This window comes from Marmota monax, unplaced genomic scaffold (assembly GCF_021218885.2).
Source record: "Marmota monax isolate L192 unplaced genomic scaffold, Marmota_monax_Labrador192_F-V1.1 WCK01_AAM20220418_F8-fsc00084, whole genome shotgun sequence".
NCBI classification, from domain to species: domain Eukaryota; kingdom Metazoa; phylum Chordata; class Mammalia; order Rodentia; family Sciuridae; genus Marmota; species Marmota monax.
Window position 1 is genome coordinate 4,837,539 of NW_026694575.1, and position 23,328 is coordinate 4,860,866.

The window sequence follows — 23,328 nt, forward strand, 5'->3', positions numbered from 1 at the left end:
TCTCTTCTATGTCATTCTTGTTACTGTACCTGACGGTGCAGCCCACGGGGTAGGGAAATGGGGCTGTGCTGAGTGCATACGGGGCCTGGGTGGGGAGCTGGCTTCACACCCGTGTTCCTGTGGGCTAAGAATGAATGAAGAAATGGTGACCGCTACTGGACCAGCCCTTCTCAGATCACATGGGTCTCTAGACTCTAGAGGTGGGGAGAAATGCAGCCTGCAGCTGCGTTTGAGTTCGCCAGCACAGCATTTGAACAATTGAACAACTCATTCTTAGAGAGAGTGTGGGTTCCAGTGCCTCATCACTTCCAGCTGCTCCAGGCACATCCCATGTCACTTTTTCCCCTCCTATTTGCCCAGTCCTGAAGGCAGTGGACTTTGCTACATCTGTTTGGTGTTTCCTGATGACCTTGACCAACTAGGTTGGTTGCAGTATACTGTATAGTAACAGCCTATAGAAATGTCATAATGCATCCCAGCATATTAAATTCCTGAAAAGTTATGCAGTTTATTAAAAAACTCACTGTTTATCTTTGCTTAAGTTAATATTTTCCAAAATTATTTGATTGTGAACCCCTTTTCCCTGAAGCATACCTAAGCCCATCTTACGGGACCAGAGTGGCCAATAGAATATTGTTTTAGAAACACCAGCCTGTTTTCTCTTGTCATCTAGATTTGAAAGCATACGGAATAGATCTCTAGGCACAAAATCCAATAACTATAAAGAAAAAGCCTGACAAATTTGACAACATGCAAATTAAAATCTTACTGTGCAAAGGAAGATATGATAAACAAAGCTAAAAGATAAGCAATGAACAATAGAAAAGCAGAGGAAATTCTTGCAAAAGTGATACCTCAAAAGAGTTAATATTAATAATGCCTAGAGAATTCTGCAAACCAATAAGAGAAGAATCCCCCAAAAAGAAGAATGGAAGAAGGATATGAACAAGCAACTTAATAACTACAAGTATTCAGTAAGTGTAGAAAAGATGCCCAGCTGTGCTGCCAACCAGAGAGTTGCAAATTGTTCATCAGATTGACAAAAATTAAAAAGGTTATATATTCAGTGTTAGCAAGACAGTCAGTAAAAAGAAATTGGCCACTGCTTCTTTCAAGGTAACTTGAGATCTACTGCAGTTCACATGTATCCATTTTGATGAACTAGTTCCTCTTTGAGAAATCCCCCCTGCAGGGATTCTTACCAATACAAGGAGATCTATGTGTTAAATGTCATTTTACCACACATGGTATAATTAAGAAAAACTGAGAATAGCATGGAGCCCATCTGCAGGGGAAGGGTTGAAGGAGGTGTAGCATACCATTCAGGTACTTAGAATGCTGGCCAGAAATGAAGAGAGCACACGCCGTGATATGGCATGCCAAGGTCACAGTGGCAGATGGCTATCTGCAGAAAGCAAGTTAAAGAGCTGTGTATTTGCATGCATGCATGTGTGCACGTGCGTGCGCGCGCGCGCGCACACACACACACACACACAACACATGTACTCATGCATGATCAAAATCTGGAAGGAAATTCCCCACACTGTTAACAGTGGTCTCTTCTGGGAAGGACAGATTGGGGCTGAGATGAAAATGTGGGGCTTCAGGGACGATTTTCACCCCCAAAACCTTATTTTATGTGATTTATTTTTTGTATATAAAATCCATGGTACTGATAGTATAAATCATAAACAACAAAAAGAAAAGGATGAAGGGGTAGAAAGAGCTGGTATTTGAGGAAGGGGGTCATGCAGCTTCAGGGTTCCAAGGAGCGGATCTCGGAGCAGCCTGCCTGAATTTGAATCCTGGCTGACACTTGCCAACTTTTTGACCTTGGGTTAGTTACTGAATCTTAATGCGACTGAGCTTCCTTATCTATGGAAATAATATCTCCCTTGCAGGGCTGTAATTAAGAAGCTAATATATTCACAGCGTTCAGCACAGCGTCTGCCCCATTGTAAATTCTCAGAGAAGAGTCATCATCATTATTTAAATAAGACGCTTATTTGTGTATGGCTAGGAGTAAGATTTTCTTTAAGAAAGTAATTTTCATGATTTTTATTTGGGTCTGATTGCCAAAGGATGATAATACTGATAATAGAAGACCTACAGCATAGAAAATAAAAGAATAAAAAATGCACACTTCCATTCGATTCTGAGACATTCTTTTCCATCCATGTGACCTGCAAGTCCCTCTGCTGAACTTGGAGTCTGTCTGGTTGCCTGGCAAATGGTGCTACTGTGCTGGGGGTGGGTGTGGCTCACGTCTCTGGATGTGCATTTATTACCTGGAAGGAAAGTAACAACCCAGCACAGTCGCAGCTTTTTTAGCCGAGCTGTAGCCCAATGCTTGCCCGCTATCATTTACATTCCCACTATTTTTTGCTCATTAAACAGACCATGGAGAGAAAATATAAATAACTCAGTCCAAGCCATTCTTGCCACCAGCAAATCAATTCAAGCACACTATCTTCTAAGAAGAATAAAAATGACCATTTATTGAACACGTAAAATATGCAGGAGGTTCTGCTAGATGCCTCATGCACATTCTTTTCTATTCTTCACAATCCTACAAAATAAATATCACTTTTCCTCTTTTAAAGACATGGACTCTGACAATCAGAGAGGTTAAGTGTTTTGTCCAAAGCCACATGGCTAAGATGGTGTGCAAATAGAATTTGACCCCAGATCTGCATCACTTCCAAGTCTATGATGGTTCTACTGTATGATGGCAGCATCTTAGACAGAAGCCGGGACCTCTCTTTTATGTGCAGAAAAGTGCAGGCCTGGGTTTCAATCCACCCACAGCCTCGAATCATGTGGCAGGGTCCTGGGTGCAGGGTCTTTCAACTCTGATCGGTGTTGTGTCATAGAGCGTCCTCCTCACCCTCCCCGAATTGCTGGATGTGGCCTCACTCATGTTTATTTCATGTTCCACCCAGGTGGCGGCTTTGAAATACATCCCTTCTGTCCTCCACGATGTTGAAACGGTCTTTGATGCAAAGTTACTCAGGTGAGAGCCTATGATGTACTTCCCCCGGTTCTGCTGTCAGCCAGGGATTCAAAGGGAAAGGAGGGCTCTTGTGGGGAGTTCCAGACGGGCGCTCAGTTCAGGGATAGGGTAAGCATGAGGCAGGAGCCTCGCCCGGGGACTCCTGCATGGGAATATTTACCTTTTGGTTTTGTTGTGTCAGACTTTGATGAAAACCATAAGCATCCCTGTGAAGCTACAGAAGGTAAACATATAGAGTAAGAGATGTTTGTTTGGGGCAAATGTTTCAATTGGACCTGGGCTTGAAGGTTGCTCAGGTTCTAGTCTTTGCCTCCTAAGCCCTATAGTGGCAAGGGGAGGACACCCTAAGGACACAGGGCAGACAATGGAGTTGGGCTCCCTTGTGCTTCTGCTTTTAAACTCCATTCATCTCATGGATGAGCCCATAATTTTAATGTGATTACACTGGTGAAATAGGGGCCTTTGGATCTGATATACCCTCATCTTTTTTTCTTGTCCTTAAATTTGCTTGAGTTCCTAGATAACATAACAGGAGATGTTTAAAAAAAAAAAAAACAAAAAAAACACCTTTTTATGTTTAAATACTTTTCTGTTTGAAGATGGTACCCAGAGTTCCCACGTGTCCTACCCTGCTGTCCACAAGGCTCATGTTTGCATAACTGCCACCCATGGATTGAAATTGAGAAATCGTCCTTGGTGCAGCTTTTATAACTATACTCTAATATTCACTTGATATCATTGAGCTCCAATTTTTTCACAGATGTCCCTTTTCTGTTCACGTAAGATCTTTGCCGGCTCTTTCTTGTCCTTCAGCTTCAGGCTCAATGTTAACTTTTCAGAAAAGCTACTTCTGAATATTGTAAATCAATTAAATCCTCGCTGACCCCTGGCCCCTTGTTCTCTGACATAGCTTCCTATTTATTTCCTTTGTTGCATTGATCACAGCATGTTGCTTTGTTGGTGTCTGCGTTGTGTGTGCGTCTCCACTGGAATGTAAGATCCATGCCAACTGGAACCAAGTCTGTTCCCATGACTCTCATTTCTCTGCATGTTGTCTGTCACATACTAAGTAGATGCTTAATAAATACTTGAAAGGATGAATGAATACCATCATGTTTGTTTGTTTTTTTCTGGAAAGCTGACAGGGACTGTTATTCTGTTTTGAGATATTTTTATTTTTATCTGGAAAGAGCTATCTCCTTTTTGATGCCCCGAACTATCTGCAACCCACCAATTTTTCACAGATGTTCTTAAACTTAAGGACCTTTTTTGATCCTAAGACGTATCATAAAGCATTTCCAAGCATAAGCACTTATAAATAAAATGATATGCTAATGAAGTTAGCACTTGGTTTTCTTGTTGCTTTGACTCTCTAGCTGCCTGACCTTGGGAAAGTTAGTTGACCTTTTTAAAGCTTATTTTTCTCTCTTGTAACATTGGGGTGAATATCCTATCCAACTATAGAGTTCCGAGGTTTAAATGGCAGTGCATGCAAGGTACTGGGTATGCAGTAAGGACTCAGGGTTGATAGTGCCACTTTCAGATTTTTACATCTCTTCAAATGCTCTTAACACTCAACACCAACCACAGCTGACGCATCTTTGCTGGAGGCTTGCTGTGCCCCTGAGCTCTGTCAGGAACTGAGGGTCTGAGGGGAGCAGGAGTGACCCTGGCACCCCAGGAGGCTCTGTCAGTGCTGGGGGGCAGGATGCTGGGTCTAATTTGCTCTCCCTGACTCCCATTTCCAGCCAGCTCCTCTATGAGTTCTACACCTGCATCCCCCCTGTGAAACTGCAGAAGCAGAAAGTTCAATCCATGAACGAGATCGTCCAGAGCAATCTCTTTAAAAAGCAAGGTGAGTGCAAGGCGTCTGGGTTGGGTGAGTCCTCTTTTGGAATCTGGCAGGAGAGGGTGACCTGTCTGGACACTAAAACATCTCTTTTTTTTTTTGTATTTCTTAAAACACTTTTTTTTTTTTTTTGGTTATTCACAACATTACAAAACTCTTGACATATCATATTTCATACATTCGATTCAAGTGGGTTATGAACTCCCATTTTTACCTCAAATCACTGCTCCCTTAGTCCACATGAGGGTGCGAAGTGGAGAGTGGCTGCCGGCTCAGATTTTAGAAGCTAAGCTGATTTGGGGGATTCTTAGGTTGCAGTGTTTATTTTTCTTGAGAAAAAGTAATGGGGCAGTAAATTTAGAGACGCGTATATACCTTAGGTCATTGAGGTATGAGAAGATTTCTCTCTGCACGATTTACTATTGCTGTCTGTAACCTGAAGGGAGGTGGGCCGGGTTCCTTTTAATAGAACTGATCTTTGGGAAGTTCTCAAAACTTCAAGGATGTAAGAATAATCTGGAAACATTGTTAAAATGTGGATTCCTGGGGCCCAGCTCAGAGATTCTGATTGAGTAGGATTTGTAGGGTTTCTTTTTTTTAGCTTTTAAAAAATGTAAATTATTCTTGAATAGGTAATACATTTATATGGATCTAAATGCAAAGATATGAAAAGGTACCACATGAAAGGTCCCTTTGGACCTGTGTATGACCACTCCAGGGCCTTCTCCAGAAGAAGCCAGTCTTCCCAGCCTCTATGTTTGCTTCTGTAACCCTCCTTGGATATATAATCAAATAGATGGGCTATATTTTCTCTCTTGGCTTTTTATTATTATCACTCAAAGGAAGCTATTAGGTAATTCCTCTGAACTTTGACTAATTTCACTTAATGGCATCTTTTGGAGATCAAGGAATGACAGGATTTAAACAAAGTGGCTGTCCCCTTAAACTGGTAGCCCGAGTCCTCTGACAAGCATCCTATTGTCAAGAGACTAGGGGTTCTTGTTTCTGAGGCCAGTGAACTAGATGTCCAGAGCTCCTCCAGATGTGATAGGGGCGGGGAGCTCAGAAGTTCATTTTCACTCCCTGGCTCCTTTCTGACAGCAGTCTGCATTCCTGGATCATGCAAAACGGAGCGTGCCCTATGCCCCTCTTTGCTTACCTGTTCAGAACCTCGCATTCCTCTCCCCTCTAGAAGGGTGAAAGGATGACTTTGGAGGTCGCACTGTTTTTTGGACCCTAAGACCAATCTTTTCCAATTTTAAATTCCTCTGTCCACACTGATGTCAATAATGAAATGAGACACAAACTGAGAAACTGAGGTCTTAGAATCCAGAGGCTCTGCCTGGCCCAACTGGAATTTATTCAGGGAGTGAAGCTGGAATATTTATGTAAAGTGCCTGGTAATCACAGAGACATTCAGAAACCACTTCGCTGTAAAGGTGTTTTTCTTGCCCAGTCTTGGTTAGCATGGTGCATCCTAAATTGCTGTCTGGATCCTGTCCTGGGGTTAGGGTAGGAGAGAGACACACGGGGAAGGCAGGTATTCCTGTGATTTTCATATTCGTGTGTGTGGCTTCCTGACCATTTAGGCGTGAGAACATTTTAATGCAACACGTGTGTGGTTGGTTTGTGCAGGGTGGTTTGAGCAAAGTGATGAGACTGACCTTGGTAAGCCCAGCTGCCCGTCTTCCATCACTGCTGCTTCATAAAGGGAGACGTTTGTGTTTGTAAGGTTCTGATTTCCACATCCACATGAACTTCCCCTCACTCTGAAGGCCCTGAAATATGCCTGCCTTTTCCTGCTCTGGCAGCCCCTGCTGGGATTTGGGGTGGTGTCACCATTGAGACAAATCGAGTCCAGTCCTAGAGATGTAACAAGGACACCTCCAGCTACACATGGCATTGCACAGATGGCAGGGAGCTGGCTAGTTGGCTCTCCTTCATTGTTCTGAGCTGCCATTATTATCAGGGGTCCCGCTTAGCATGGAGGCCAGATGAAGAGTGAGCACAGCCCAGACTGGGCATGTGTGTCAATCCCAGCCTGTGGAAGTACGAGTAATCCCTCTCCTGGAGCCCCCTCTCCTGGGCTGCGAGGGGCCCCCCAAGGGCTAACAGGGTCACAGGGCATCTGGCCAGCTGCTGCTTCCCAGTCCTGCTGTGCGGCAGCTTTAGATTCTGTAAAAACCCTCTGATTAATATTAACCGACAGGAGGCCAGCCCTATTGTTGTTCATGGTGACAAAGGCAATGTAAAATTCCTACCTCCAAATAGATCCAGAGACTGGGAACAGGCAAACAAAGTACCCTTGGGTCCCTGCTTTCCAGAGGACACAGAACATCATGTGTCTACCCATCCCTGGCGCTGGAGGGCATTGGGCTCTTGGGCTCAGCTGTCCCACTCTTTATTTGCTTTACTGAATTGACCCAGAGGGAAGCTTCAGCTCCTCCCCTTTCTGAAGGGCTCAGTTCCAGATGGACAGGCTGAGTTCATGGACACCTGCTGGTGTCCACTGTTTTGGGGCGAGTGTCTACCCTCATACCCTTCACCAAGGTGAGCTTGGTCCCGCTGGCCAAACTCAAGCTGTCATGAATGCGTCCTGTTATTCTCCTGTGAAGCACCCTGTGCCTTGGGACAGAGCTGCTTTGGGCTACTCTCATGTAAGTGCCAGATGTGCAAGCTCCTGGAGCCTTGTCGGAGGCATTGGCTTGTACTCACAACCCTCAGCATTTGTGTGGACATCCAGCAGAGGGGCCAGGAGGTTGTAAGCACTCTGTCAGATTTTGGCAGGCTACCTTATTAACCTCTCTTTGGGAGGATCCTACACAGAGGGGCCCAGGGTTTACTGGTTATGGGCACTGGCACTTGGGTCATTTAATTTAATTTAATTCCTGGATCAGTCCCTTATCAGCTGTGTCACCATGGATGACTTTAGAATTTTTTTTTAGTTGTAGATGGACACAATACCTTTATTTTGTTTATTTATTTTTATGTGGTGCTGAGGATCGAACCCAGACCCTCGTGTGAAGCGAGCGTTCTATTGCTAAGCCACAACCCCAGCCCCCATGGATGATTTTTTAACCTCTCTGATCCTCAGTAAGCTCATCTGTAAAATGGGAATAATAAAATAGTGTCTGACTTAGAAGGTTGTTCTCTATGATATGTCAAGAGCTTTGTAATGTTTTGAACAACTAATAATAATAAAAAGAAGGTTGTTCTCTAGGCTAGTGAGATATATGAGGCATTTAAAGAACTTAGTGCAACATCACTTTCAGCGCAATGTTCTGTACAGAGTGATGACTTTCACTGTTCGTGGTGCAGATTTTCCCTCCTGCAGTCTCTCAGCCACTATCCTGACCTTTAGATTCCTTGTGATAAGCGAGTCTCCTCGTGTTGCATAGCTGCACTTCACCCTAAGCCCGGACTCTCCCGCTGCCCTGGAAGCCACATGTTTTTCCTCGGGGGTCTGGAGAACTTGGGACTTGATGAATGAAAGGGCCTGAGTCTGTAAGTTCTTCCCATTTTTGTTCCACCTCCCCAGAGCATTTTTGCAAATGGCGGTGTTTGGTATTTTTAGAAGGAGGCTGGGCAGGGGAGGGTTGGTGGCCTCTCCCTTTGCTGTTCACGTTGCTCCAGGCCTTACCATACTCGTGTGGTCCTGGACACTTGCCAGCCATCCTCTCTGGTGGTTTGGCCTTGGGACTCTTTAAAGAATGGAGGCAGCCAGCCTCCAGTGGCCTCCACTGTTCTTTGCCCTGCAATCTTGAGTCAGCTACCCAATCCTAGAGCATCTTCATGTCCTCTCCTGTAACATGGGCACAGCCACAGGCTGGATTGCTGGATTGCCTTGCAGGCCCGATGGTATGATGTGGCTTGTTAGCACACACCATGAAGGAGTGAGTAAGGAGTAGCCAGTGGTAGTGGCTCCCCACGGGGTGGCTTCCTTGTGCGAAATGACCTCAGAGTTCAGCGGGAGGAGAACTGAGAATCTATAGGGATTAATCTCTGTCCTCTCCAACACAAGCTCAGACATGCCTGGTGACTCCGAGGGGAGCAGAGAGGACTAGATATGCCCCCAGGAGGCTCTGAGGGGAGCCCACGAAGAAACCAAGCCTTCTGCACTGTTGGAACGGATTTGTCCCCAGGAGAACCTCATCTCTAAGTAATGTTGTCTGTTTCGTCTGATGCTAATCAGATGCGCCATCTGGTTCAGTGTAAACTGCTTAGAATCCACACTGCTCACTTCTCTCCTCAACCTCCAAACAGAGGGAGGGGGAAAGCACACACACGCAGGAGTGAGCTGGTGAGGATTTGGAAACGCTTCCCGTGTTGATTTCCAGCTACCAGGACTCCTCACTGGGGACTTTGCTGAGTGGCTGTGTGGGCAGCACACGCACCCGCCTGAGCGTCCTCCTCGGAGCTGCAGCTGCCTCCTCCTGCCTGCTGCTTGACCATGGCCTGCAGTATCTGCAGCAGCTGCACCTCAAGTCACAGTTCACGGTGGCCAGGCAGCTGTGGGGGGAGGGGAGGCCGAGTGTGCCCAGTGCCATAAGGGCAATATCTTTTCCAGTATTATTGCAGCATCAGGTTGGGAAAAGAGCAAAGTCCCCTGACTCTAGTGATGGCTTTGCTTGGTGAGCTTTTATAATGTCACTGAGCCTTAGGTTCTGTGTTTGAAATATGAACAGGAATGTCACCATGAGATTCAGAACATCCTTCTTTCTGATCCTGACCTGGTCACTAATTAGCTGTGTTCCTTTAAGCAAGTAGCCTCTCTCAGCTTCAGTTTCTTTAGCTACACAACTGTGATTAACTTTGTAGCAGAACAACCAGCAGGAAGCCTGAGATGTACTAGCTGCCCATGGAAAAGCGTTGGTCACAATAGCAACCACAGCAAAATAATGACATCAACAGTATCTTTAAAGGACAGACATGTTTATTTAAGTGACAACTCTGTAACAGATGCTGTATGGCACATAAATATGTTATATTCTTACAACAACCCCTATCTTATTATAATTGGGGAAACTGAGGTCTAGGAAGTTTAGTAACTTGTATCCCGATGAGACCAAAGGCTATACAATGTGTTACATTATTAGCATAATGATTCTGCAGTCACAAATCAGTGGGTTTTTATAGCAGATTCTCAGTGGGTTTAACAGTGTAAAGGTTTTTGTTCCTGTGCAAAGTCTGGCAAAGGTCATGTGCCTTTTGTCCTTTGTAAAGTTGTGCCAGCTGGTCCCCAAGGCCTCCCTGCCACTGGGGGAGGAGAGATGGCAGAGAGAGGCACTAAACTACCTGGGCCTGGAAGTGATGCCTATTGATTTCACCATGGCGCATTGGCTGGGCCGTGTCACCTGAATCCAGCCCAACTGTAAGGAATGCCCAGGAAATGTGACAATGGGCACTCTCTCTGCCTTTGGTAGCAAGGGTCAGAGCTGGATTCTGAGTATAAGTGATTTGAATAACAAAATCCACCTTCCTCCACAACCCCAGGCTTTATTCTTATTAGGAATAAATAAGCATTTATTCCTTGGGACTTGGTTTTCTTCCATTCCCCACCACCCACACCTTCCCCAGTGCCGGGCAGCTGTCTCTGACAGATGTGGCGGGGGCAGCAGGAAGAGGCCTCACTGTTGACTTCGCCCAGCCCAGTTTGCCTGAGCAGTCAGGGTGTCAGCAGGCTGCCGAGTTGGGATGTCAACATCAGGCTTGGCCACGAGACTGTTCTGCAGGAAGAGGCCGCAGGAGAAGAGAGCCTCCACCCCTCAGGCCACGCGCCAGCCTTAGAGCGGCCACCACCTCTCGCCTCACCTTACACAACTGGCACTGCCTGGAATTCCCTCCACTGCCTCTGCTCCATCCTGTCCCCAGGCACACCCTGCAGGGTCTCCCCCTCATCCCTGTGAGACCCACTGGGGTCCAATCTGCAGCCACCCCCCTGGTGGCCCAGGCATTTCTGCTCAGACTCATTCAACACTTCTCTGCACCCCTGCTGTAGGTCAGGCCCTGGAAAGGAGCAGGCAGACAACTGTCCCAAATCTGCCCCCGGCTGTGTGTCCAAAGAAAGCATAGTTTTGTGCTTCCAGTCTAACTTTCTTCTAGAGTCTCCACCTCACTCTGCACTGTGGCCACTTAAGAATTTCATTTAGTGATGTCTTCTGGTTCTAGGTCTAACAAGTATTAGATTCAAAAGAGTTTCCTCCGTCTTTCCCAAATGGCTTTGGGACCGTGTCCCAGAGACTCAAATAGGAAAGGGAAGAAAGATGCTGCTTTTGCCTTCTTCAATGTACCCCCTTGGGGATTTTGCCTGAGAGGGGATTTGGGGACACTTGTATCTTGTGGCTTTCGGTCTTGACACCAGCGGAAAGGGTGGCTGGTCCATCCCCTCCATCCTGTCTTCTTTCTTTCTGAGGGGGTCTCCTCTGCTTCCTTCTCTGGGGCCATAAAAATGGAATGGTATGGCAGGTGGCATAAAAGTAGAGAGTTTGATATATTCAAAATGGTTCCTGGGATTATAAACAGGACAAAACAAGGTGTTTCGCCTCTGGAAGAGGGATTTCTCCAACCTTGATGCACCTGGGGAGTGGGTTCAAGCCCTGGAATCATGGAGCCTGCACCAGAGATTGCAACTCTGGAGAGGGGGAGGGACCACATGGTGTCAGCCGTCCCACAGATGCAGGGGCAGGTGGCCCTGACCCCTCTTCAGGCTGAAGCACAGCTCCAGAGCTGGAGAGGGGGAAGGAGGGCAGCGTGGGCAGAGAGAAAGGCTTCCTCAGGGCACGGGTGGGGGCAGCCTGCACCCGGACCCCGCCTACCTAGCATTCTCGTTCATGCCACTCTGGGGCTGACGCGGCCAGCTCTTAAGGGTCTGGGAGGTACCTGATTTCTTTTTGTGCTCAGTCTGCTTAGGATTTGCCACCAGCTCTCAAACACTGGTCTGTGGACCTTGACAATAAAACACACCATTATCAAATGACGAGTGTCCCTTAGAAAAAGGAAAGAAAGGACAGTTGTGACAAACTGGAGTGGGCACAGCCTTGATTAACTATACCTCCTCACTGGTCTGCACAAGGCTGTATATATATATATATATATATATATATATATATATATATATAATTTACTACTTTATTAACACATTTAGTATCCACACACTCACTACCCAAAGCAGAAACTAGAACATCACCAGTCACCTCTGCGTAACCAGAGGACTCTGCCTTTTGCCATGGAGGGGACGGCATTCTGGAATCATTTGTCCATCACTCTGCTGCTTTGTTTCTATGTGATTGGACAGCACATCTCCCTCATGTAGGACCAGTGCTTTAGTTATTTTGACTTTATAAAAAGGGGTTTTGAACTATTGGTATTTGGGGGAGCTTTTTTCATTTATTATTCTACCGGGATTCATCCGTTTCACAGGTTGCTGGAGTTTGTTGTGTTGACGCCGGTAGAAAATTCCATTGTTTGAACAGATCATAGTTTATTTCTTTGTGCTTCCAATTTTAAGCATTTGGTTCAATTTTTTTTTTCCATTGTAAGTGTCGCCGATAAGAACATTTTTGTCTGTTATAAATGTGCAGGAGTCTCTTTGGGGGCTGTAATTGCTCAGCTTTGCTTTGCAAAGGGAATCTGAATACTTGGCTTGAGAGAGAGTGCTAAACTATTTCCTGAAGGTAGCTATGCCAATTCTGTGTCCCCCCAGCTGTCCAGGAGATGTCCTGTGGGTGCACATTCTCTTCAACTTGGGTGTCACCCAATTCTTAGTTCTTGCCAGTAAGATGGGTTTAAACCATGTCATCACGCTCTTGATGCACACTTCCTTGACCACTAGTGACACTGAGAATCCTTTCTTATGCTTCTCTGCCACAGGCATGTCACTTTGGTGGCATGTCTATGCTAGTGTGTCACTTCTGTGGCATGTTTATATGTGTATGTCACTTCCGTAGCCCATCTATGCAGGAATGTCATGCCTGTGGCATATCCATGTGTACCTGTCACTTCTTTAGCACATCTGTGTGACACTGTGGCATGACTTATATGTATGTCACTTCTGAAGCACATCTCTGTGGGCGTGTAACACCTGTGGCCTGTCTGTGGGTGCCTGTCACTTTTGTGGCATGTCTATTCACATATTTTGCCCATTTTCCTCTTGAGTTAGTTGTATTTCTTTTACTGAGTTGCAGCATATTTTATGTATTCTTCATACTCATATTTTGCTGATTTTGTGTATTGCAAATATCTTCTTCTAGTTACAGCTTGGCTTTCATTTTAAGGTGGGTTTTATGGATAGAAATTTTTTGAATAATATTAAATTTATCGATCATTTTAATGGCCAAGTCTTGGTGCATCTGGTTTAAGAAATCTTTCTGAATTCCAAAGTAAAAAAATGTATTCACTTCTATGTTTGCTGAGAGTTTTATAATTTTATTTATGATACACAAATTCTTGATCCATCTCCAGAGCTTATGCTCTGTACCTGGGATGAGGTGGGGATCTGATTTTGCTGGTGTTTTTTTTTTTTTTTTTTTTTTTCCTTTGACCATATGTTCTTCCCCAGCTTTGTCCCTTGGGCCATTTCTCCTTCTCACCATGCTGCAGTCCTTCTGCATTTCTGGGACAACACTCATCCCAGGAGGCTGAAGGCAGGGAGGCCTAGCCTGATCCAATCCCTCGTCTATGGTGTGTAAGGCCTTGGTGTCGTGCCCAGCTGAGGACTGAGGGTCAGCAAGTTCAGCATCACCTCCTAAGCCATCTCCAAATTAATCTCCAGTGTGATGTGAGCATCCTGGGAACTTTGCACCCAGACATGACACTTGGCCTTCCCTAGGCTCGGGTTTGCTCATTACACACACACACACACACAAAATTATTATTCTTGTGGCAAGACTTCACTGGAGCCCAGGGGGCAGCTTCTTGCAGAGTCTCCCAGTGTTGATGAAGAGCACCAAGCAGGCACCAGGACAGCCCCGGCCAACACAGCAGCAGTACTCGCATCCGCTACAGCAGCAGCCCTGTGTTTGTGGAGTGCACTTTAGATGTCAGCACTGGCTACACAAATGCACATCGCATCATGAGTGCACACTGTGCGATCTGGGGCAAGCCACCAGTCTTCCCTAGAGCACTCTAAATGATGAGGTTGAACATGCTTTTCCAGACAGAGGTCCTATGGCAAAAAAATCTACCATCAAAAATAGCATCCTCGGATCCCAAGTGATAATACTTCTGAATATGTTTCACCATTTAATGGCAAGAAATGGGGCCCTTTTATAGAAGGTTTTTGGAGTAAGGGGAAATCGTATCATGACTTCAAGTTCACACAGCCAGTTATTAGCACCGCCCGGCTCAACCCTGGACAAGTTCAAAGGATTGAAGTGCTGGAGCCAACTCTGTTTCTTCAGGAAAGTGCCATTGAGGCTCGAGGACTTAAGCTTCCGCTCGCCAGGGCATTTAGAGCCATGGAGGTCTTCAAATGGGGAGGCCACTTTGCCCGTCTCCACTGCTGTGCCACACGGCCACAGCCAGCTCCACGCTGTCCTGTCCCCACTCTGGAGATCAGAGGCCCGGCCTCACATCTCTTCCCCTTCTGTGTGACTGATCGCAGGCGGCATTCCGAGAAGGAAACCTTCAGATCCAGAATCAGAGAAGACAGAGATTTAACAGGCTGCAGAACAAATCCGAGAAATTTATTAAAGTGTTCTTTTTCCCCCCAGAACTTAAATATATATATATATATATATATATTGGCATAAAATCAAAGGAAAAAAAATCCTCCTTGAACTTCCAAAAGTACCTAGAATTGCTGCTTTTAATGACATTATAAAGTGCAATAAATTGGGGAAGGAAAAAAATCCCAGCCCACTTCTTTAACAGCTGCCTGAACCACCTCTTCTATAGACATAGAACTGCTCCTGCATCTTTAAATCCATGTTCCACCCCATTCTTCATATTAGCAGCAGCACATATAATTAGGAACTTACATTTACCCTGTAAATTCTTATAAGGTTCTATGCTTAGTCCATTTTTTTTTTATTGTTTTCCCTGTGAAATTATAAGCATGGCTATTTTGAATTCTGGTGAGGCAGGTCTTAGAATGAGATTTTTATGTTGATCTGTTTGTTTGATTTTGCTGTCCCCCCCCCCTCGGCCCCCAATTCTTCCTACAAGAGGAGGAAGTTTCCGTAAAACTACAGTATGGGTAAATTGAACACCAGCTGCTGATTCATTCAGCGGAGGCAATATTTATCGAAAATCTAAAACTGTAGCAGTACCATGACAGTGTAAGAAACATGAAAATAGGAAAGAAATGCAGTTATACAGAATTTTATGGCCACCATGGATGTAACCATTGTTTTGTGCCAGTCTCAGGGTTAAGCTTTTCATACTTATCTCATTTAGTTATGATGTTCTGTAAAGTGTAGGCATTCCTATCCCCGTTTTACAGGTGAGGAAACCGAGGGCCAGACAAGCTGGGATCCCCGCCACCAATCCACGTGGCGAGGAATCTGGCAGAGTCAGCCATCCAGCCGGGTCTGTGTGATTCCCCAGTTTGTATTCTGAATCTCTGGGCCAGGAGGAATCTGGAACAAGGGTTTCTGCCCCCAGGGGGCTAGAGCACTACCCAAAGTCTGCTCAGCTGCCCACCCACACAGCCCAGGAAGGCCACATAAAGGAGTGAAGGGCAGGGTCCTGGTTATCAAATAGCCATCCCAATGTCATCTTTTGTTCATGTTGATGACAGAGGTTCTCCACGGTCTGTTAAACATGTGGAAACTTTCTCCACAAAGTGTGGTCACTTTCATTTTTTCTCTTAAACACAGTACATTTGGCTGTCATTCATTTCCTCATCTTTGACAAAGATGAGTGTACAGAGAAATATTTCTCTACCTAAGGAAACAGGAGAGGAAATGGTACAGCTCAGCTCTGGGAGATAGGCAGTAGGGAGTGGTGGGGACCAGGGGGAAGTCAGCGCCCCCTGCTGGTTGTTGTGTCTATATGTGGCTCAGCACTATCTTTACAGAACATCATAATTAAATGATCTTTCCTTTGGTTTCTAAAAGAAGTTCTCCAAGTGGGTTCTTATGTGAAACCTGCTGATTTATTTTTTTAATGATATATAGTTGAAGCATAACCTACATATACAACAGGACAGTAACCTCTGGTGTAAATTAATAATTTATTGAGTTCATAGGGTTTTAATACACATCTAGGATTTTAATAAATTTATCATAAATTTATTTTATGATAAATTTCATAAATTATATTATGTGTATATACAGCCCTGTAAGAATGTTTGTCACCAGGATTCAGTGAGAATGGTGCCTTCGGAACATTAGGGACAAGTTCATGGAAGAGGCAGGATATCACATGTTCCCTTGCCAATGGGGCACAGACCACACCAAGGCTGTGGCAGGCATGCTCTAAAAGATGCTTCCAGAGTCAGGAAAAATGACATTTATCATGGAAGTGAGTTTTACCAAAACATCGCGAGTTCATTGAAGGATATTTGGAAATACATTAAAGTACCTATGATGTCATGACTTATGGCTAACCGTTGTTTGTTATTTCTCTCTTTTGTGTCATCTATTTTAAATAATTGGAAGACTGTTTTACCAAGTTCCCAATCTACTTTTTCTGCTGAGAATTATTGGGAACATTTTCTCATTCTATTTTTAAACGAGGCTCTGTTGTATAGCTGGTCCATAACCAATTTCAATATTTTCTTATTTATGGACATATGGTTTCATTTCCCTGTATGCTAGAAAAACTTAGTGAAATTCATAACTTCAATAGACAAATCATTCTCCTCTTTGCTCATTATTTCCTTACTGCTGGGCATGAATCTCCCCCAGCTTCCCCAGTGCTCTCCAGGGTTTTCATTCTCCCTTCTTCCTCCTTCACACACACACACACACACACACACACACACATACACACACACACACTCACACTTCAACCCAGGATCCTGCTTCCTCCTTAGGCAACACACTCAGCATAAAGCAGACCATGTCATCCCCAAATGAGGAGCTCAAGAGACATGATCCAGTTTGGGAGGGACGTTTTCTCACAGCTCTGCCGGCCTTGATGGAGCAGGCAGAATATCACACATGTCCCTGTGTGGGTGTTCTCTGTGGCACCAGGTGCTTAGCTGCAGTCACACTGAGGGCCCTTAGCAGCCCCGGGCAGCTGGAGTGGATTTGCTGAGCATGAGACGGTCCAGACTGGGTGGACCTGAGGCCAGAATGAAGAGGAAAGCTCATGACCCCCCAGGCAAATGAGGCTCTAGTTATGGCTTCAATTAAAGAGGGTGAAATGATTCCAGGAGAGACTTCCCGTTCCTGATGCAGGCACAGCATAGGATAGCTGTGGAGAAGGGCCTGGATGGAGACCAGAGTTTGCTAATGTACCCAGGATTCCAGAGCAGAAGTGTCCCACTCTTCTCTGTCAGAGGGAGCAGAGGGCAAGGGCTACCTTGTGGGCTTTTGGGAGCAGGACATGGATTGATGCTGGTGACAGGATCTGGCTCTTGATAAGGACTGTCAATGGCATGTTGTCAACAGCTATGGCTAGTAGGACTGTTATCCGCAGTCATCTGATGGAGGACCCAGTGTGGAGCTAGAGGGCAGGAGACCTGTGTCCTCAGCTCTGCAGTTTTTTGTATACGGTCACTTAGTGAATCATCCCTCTGTCTCACGGTCCCCATCTCTCGGGTGAGAAACTTGAATTAGGGGACTTATCAGGTCCCTTTCACCCTAAGGCTTGGGGTCCTGAGAAAACTGCCCAGAGGGTCCAGGGTCAGAGTCATTTGTGCCCCAGCTTCTACACTTCCATTGCAATAACTTGCCCTCAGCTGGGACCTGATTCCTTTGAATATTTATTAAGCTGGTGGAGGAAGTGGACCTCATGAGTCCTGGTGGCAGCCCAGCCCTCGGGGCTGCTGTTGCTCCCTTTCTCAGGAAGCATAGAGTCAGCCTCAGACCCCACATCCACACTGCACTCACTTGCCTCTGTGCTCCCAGCATGCAGTGCAGCGACTGGCAATGTCTTTGTGTTCCTGAGCGCTTGTCCAGAGCATGTGAAGGCCTGGGCTGGTGAAGAAGCTCAGCAAGCTGCTCCCTGTGAGCTCCTCTCTCTTTTACTCCATCTTCCCCAAAGTATAGGTTTTTTGTTTAACTTTCTCCCTCTGTAAAATGAGACTGACCGATGATGCCCCACTCGCCTGGTGGAGGGATTTTGTGTTACAGAAAATGTCGTGTGCATGTGTGTGTGTGTTGAAGAATTTAGCACACCAGGCATGTGAGATGTCTGGGCTGGAAGGATGTTAGCAACCAGCTGTGGAGAGAGAGTCCAAGTCAGCAAATCTGAGACACTGAGGCGGCTCCTGCCTGGTATGCATACCGTGGAGGCCTTTCTTGCATCTGACAGAATGGGTCTGCTCAACCATCTCCATTTCTCTCCACCCATCCCCAAAAATCTTAAACAAAAATTTCTAATTCTAAAGAAATGCATGGCATTTGTCTTTCTGCCCCTGGCTCATTTCACTTAGCGTAATGTGAGAAACAGAGCCAGCTTTGATGGGGGGTGTGATAGCTGAGCAGGCTGGGTGCATGGACGGGCCGTGTGGGGCTCCTGCATTCTGCTCAGTTTAGATGTAAACCTAAAAGTCCTTTAAAAATGTGTTACACATTTAAAACTAAGTCCAGTGAACAAGATGCACATTGGTCTGGTTTGCCACCCTCCATCTTACTCCGTTTTACAAAAGGTCCTGGAAGGTGATATTGTCTCTGCTCAGTTTTTTTTTTTTTTTTTTTTTTTTTGTCCCTACACCAATTCTTATCACTGGCAGCATGGCCCTCACTCTTCCTGGCTCAGGGGATGCACTCTGTGCCTCTGGGAGTTGCTGGGGCTTCCTTCTCACCGCCTGCACTTGTAGTACCAGTGCCTGTAGGGAGTCACCGCCATTGCTGGCTCTTGGGTGACACTGTCCCTACCATGAACTGGTACGCACCCATGGTGGGATGGGCTGATGTCCTCAAGCTGCCTCTGGAGAGACTCTGCAGAAGACTGGGGGGAGTCAGGTCCAGGTGGGCCTGGGCTCGCCCCTGTACAATCCCTCCTGTCCTTGTTTTCTCTGTCTCCTGCCACCTTCCCCTCCAACCGCCATGCAGCCCCTCTTCAAACCTGCTGCCCCCACCCCTGGAGGAAGGAGCTCTCCCTGGCCCTGCTACTTCTGCATCTGCTTCAGGGGGGCCAGGGCTGGGAAGGCTCTCAGTCCTGGGGGGCGTGGGCAGGCTGGGATGACCGTGGCCCTGTGGAGATGGAGTGAACCTAGGAATCCATATTGTGTCACCCTCCCTTCCAGAGAGAGCCCAGCCAGTTTTCTTCCTGGGCCGTCTAAGGAGAAGGCCGACCTTGCCAAGGAGAGCAGTTTTTCCTCAAACACAGGGCAGTGATATCTCGATTGAGGGAAGCTTCTTGACTCATGTGGCACTGGCCTTGATCCTTTAGAATATAAACTCTAGCCATCCTGTGTCAGGGGTGTGTCTTATTCCACCCACTGTGAGTCCAGTTGGCCTGAGTCAACCCCACTCCAGCTGTGAACGGCCCTGTTACCTGGGAGGGGCAGGGGCAGCTTGGAAGAGATTTCCAAATTTTAACCCCCATAAAAAAATGTGTATGTGTGTGTGTTTAATGTGTGTTTAATTTTACTTTGCTTTAGTAAAATCTTTGTGGCTTCCCCAAATTGGTTGAAAGATTTATCAATTTTTCTTCCCATGGTGAGTTACAACACAGCTCTACTTGGCCTTGTGTTCTGGCATTTTATCATCCTGGGGTTTGGAGGGCACCGGTGTCAGGCTGACATGAAAGACTCTGTAGGACTCAGCATGCTCAGATATACTGGGGCCCTGCACTGTCCTCATGGGCCAGTGTATGGACCAACTGGTCAGGGGCTAGAGTGCAGCCTGGGCCGCCCAGGCCTTCTGGAGAGGAGGCAGCAGTAGGGACCACATTGGCACCCCTCAGGGGCCTGTCTCCCCACGCAAATGTTTGTTTGCATCTTGAAAAACTGCTTTTCCTCGGGCTCACTGCCCCACCCCCACCGTGTTGCATGTTTTGCAGGATCTGTTCTGCAGCAGGGGGCTTTGTGGCTTTGAGGGGGGCTTACAGGGTTCTGGGCCCCATCTCTTGTTGCAAGGGGAGGTTTTCAAATGAATGCCATCTGTTCAGACCTGTGCAGAGTCCAGTGGGTCCCAGTTACCTCTCAGAGGCATGCAAAGTTGGCAAATATTGGTAGGTGGTGGGACCCACTAAAGGACAGTGGCTTTAGTGTGGTTCTTGGGAAGAGGAGAAAATCACTCCCCGAGCTTAGAAAGTATTGTTTTCTCTTCCCAGTTTATCAAGAGGCATTAGCCACAAATATCAAGAGATGGGCATGGGGGTGGGGAGCGGGAAGGGCCACTGTTTCCCGCTCTTGCTTCTTGTCTGGGCTCCCTGCAGCTCTGTGCCCCAGGCTCAAGTCTGACAAACTGCTCCTTTCTCCCTCTGGCCAGCCTAGAGGAGGACGTGCAGCCCTGTGTAGTGTCTCCCACCTTGGTTAATCCTGGGAAATGGGGACATCCTCCCGATGCCTGCTGTGTAATTGCAGACCTCCAGATCTCTCTCTATGCCTGAGGGTCAGAAGGAGGAATATTTAGTGCCTTGGGGAAATTCAGCTCATTCAACAGCCACACAGGGCCCAGTTATCAGCTGTCCTCCAGTTCCACTTTGCTTGTTCTTGCCCAAGGACAATGTTAGACACTCTCTGGCTCAGGGCTGTCTAGGGGTGCATAGTCCTACACCAAACACTTCAGTCTTTGCTTTTCCTTCTAGACTCTTATGAATACTCACGTCTCTGACATCTCTAGGTCCCCACAGGATAGAGGCAATCACCTTTTCTAAGAAGAAGGGCAACTTTTAGAACAGGTTTTCCAGCTGAATGTGTGCATTGTGACCCTCTGGTATATGCAAAGCATTCAATAACCACTTGGAAAAGACAAAAATGTCCAGGATGTGCTGCTGTTCTCAAAAGCTGGCCTGCATTTGCCATGGGACACTCTATTCAAACGGCACACAGATAATCTTTTTTTTTTTTTTTTTTTTTTTAAAAAAAGAGAGAGTGAGAGAGAGAGAGAGAGAGAGAGAGAGAATTTTTTAATATTTATTTTTTAGTTATCGGCAGACACAACATCTTTATTGTATGTGGTACTGAGGATGGAACCCAGTCCACACGCATGCCAGGCGAGCGCGCAATCACTTGAGCCACAACCCCAGCCCACACAGATATTCTTGAGAGGGGAGCAAAGTGCAGGGGGCTCCAGAGGAGAACACGAGTCATTCTTGTTGTTTGCAACATCTAAAAAAATGATTAAAGAGAAAAAGACAAGAAGCACCAATAAGCTGCAGATTGTGACCCTCCAGACTTCATTGGAGTTGGGTAGCCTCTAATCATTCCATGATCTTGATCTTGACTTTGGTCTTATTCATAAAAGACTTCTGGAGTGATATCCTTTACCAAAGCTTGTTGAATTCTAGAGAAGCCCTGTGGGGCTCATCCATTTGTTTTATAATCTCTGAGTTGTATCCATCAGTGACTTTGGACAACATCTGCTGTTCCTTTGGTTCTGCTTTTTTTTTAATCTGTAAAATGGGGATATTAAAGAGGTAGTGTGGATATTAAATGAAACAAAAGCTGACTACAGTCCCCTGGGTGGTAATAAATGCTCCATAAATGATAGCTTCAAATTAATATGATTATTATTTCCATTTTAATTATTCATTTATAATTACTATGTTCATTTTTATTGCCAGTTCAGAGGTGAAGCCAGTAGAGCGTTCAAAGTAAAATGTTGTTCAAATTGACTTTTTTAAAATATCAAGGCAGGAAAACAGAAATGATGTGTGAGACAGGGCGCACGTACATACTGCAATAGTGTCACTACTTACACTTTCTGACAGAAACCTTATAAAGCAGGTTGTCATTCTTTCATGGATGGAGGACCCTGCCTATCTGTGCCAGAGCTTGCAATGAGCCAGGCTGCAGATACTTTAGCTGACTGTTAACTACGGATCAGCTTTATTTTCTCCCACAATGTATTTTTTTTCTTAGAAATTAGGAGTTAAAACCGATCATTTACTATCAGCCCTCTTTTGCTCAATGGGCATGAACTGCAGTCTAGCTAGGCAGGTGTTGAGGCAATGGCCGTGACCCCCTCCACCCCTACAAGCAGCATCCTGCCCACGGGCTCCCAAGGCTCAAGGCTGCTGCATGGGCATCTGTCCCGGGTAGCCAGCTTCTGTTGTGTGGACTGCAGTCAAGTTCATTGATTTTACTCAGCATTGCAGCTTTAAAGTTTTTTTTTTTTCCCTCAAAATAGCTAGTCTTTTCAAAGCTTTACTCTTTTTTCCTGGCAAGACTTTCAGAAAACAGGGTAAATGCAAAGAACAACCACAGACTTCAGATGATCAAGAGAGATTTTTGAATATGTTTATAAAGATTTCACCAAACACAGATGGATGGATAGAATTGAGTGGCTCTTTGGAGAGAGTGTCTAATCTAACCCCTTGTTTTACATACAAGGAAATTGAGATCCCAAGGAGCATGACCTACCCAAGGTGACACCACGAGTTAGTGGCAGAATTGGGATCAGCAGCCAGCATTTCTGAGTGAGGTTCCCCGTGTCTCTCTGCAACCCACATGCATATTGATCTTCTGTGACAGGAGTCTTTCCTTCTCTTTCAACCTAAGTCTTCCTTATTATGTCAGAGGTCTTACAGCTTAGCTAATTTGCCCTTAATCTTTTTCTACTAGTCTCCTTTGACAACCAAGAGGGTGGATACCTTAGGCTTGCTCTCCTCTTAGAATTTAAGGGGAGGGTTGGTTTCCATTGTGTTCAATTTTCCTCCTCCCGTTGATGGCAGGGGGTGTTGGTTTCCACCCAAGGTTGCAGAGTTTCTTTTTAATAGGAATGGAAGCAAACTGAAATAAATGTAAGTTATGAAAAATATTAAGAAAATCATTGTAGCACAGTATGTAAATTATGACAAGTCCTTTATGAGTCTCCCAGTGGTAAAAATAATGGCTGACTAAAGTTTAGGGAACACTGTACTTGACTCTTCCTGCTATAATGTTCCACACCCTTTGAGGATGGACATGGCTGGTCCCAATTCCTTCTCATTTCATATCATGTCTTTTTCAGGTAGTAGCCAGAAAAACAATTATTAGATCTAAGAGGGAAACATTAAAATGACCCATATATCAGAGGTGAACCCAGATCTGTCAGCAATCTCATTATTGGTAGCTTTCCTAGAGGCCAAAAAGGTTGATTAGCAGCCGATTTAGTTTCAGGGTGTAGATATTTTTACTTATGTTTTGAATTATTAACTGTATGCTATTACATTTTCCAGGGATGGATGCTCGGTTTTAAGTTTA

The 23,328-nt window shown here is 45.6% G+C and overlaps 1 protein-coding gene across 1 annotated transcript in view; it reads left to right on the forward strand.

Annotated features, from left to right (window-relative positions):
* The window catches only part of Dock2 (dedicator of cytokinesis 2), a 409,837-nt gene that overhangs the window by 100,035 nt on the left and 286,474 nt on the right, over window positions 1-23,328 (forward strand). The window contains exons 24-25 of the mRNA XM_046421400.2: window positions 2,943-3,013; window positions 4,762-4,868. Coding sequence (XP_046277356.1) covers window positions 2,943-3,013; window positions 4,762-4,868 — 178 coding nt within the window. The remainder of the gene's footprint in view (window positions 1-2,942; window positions 3,014-4,761; window positions 4,869-23,328) is intronic.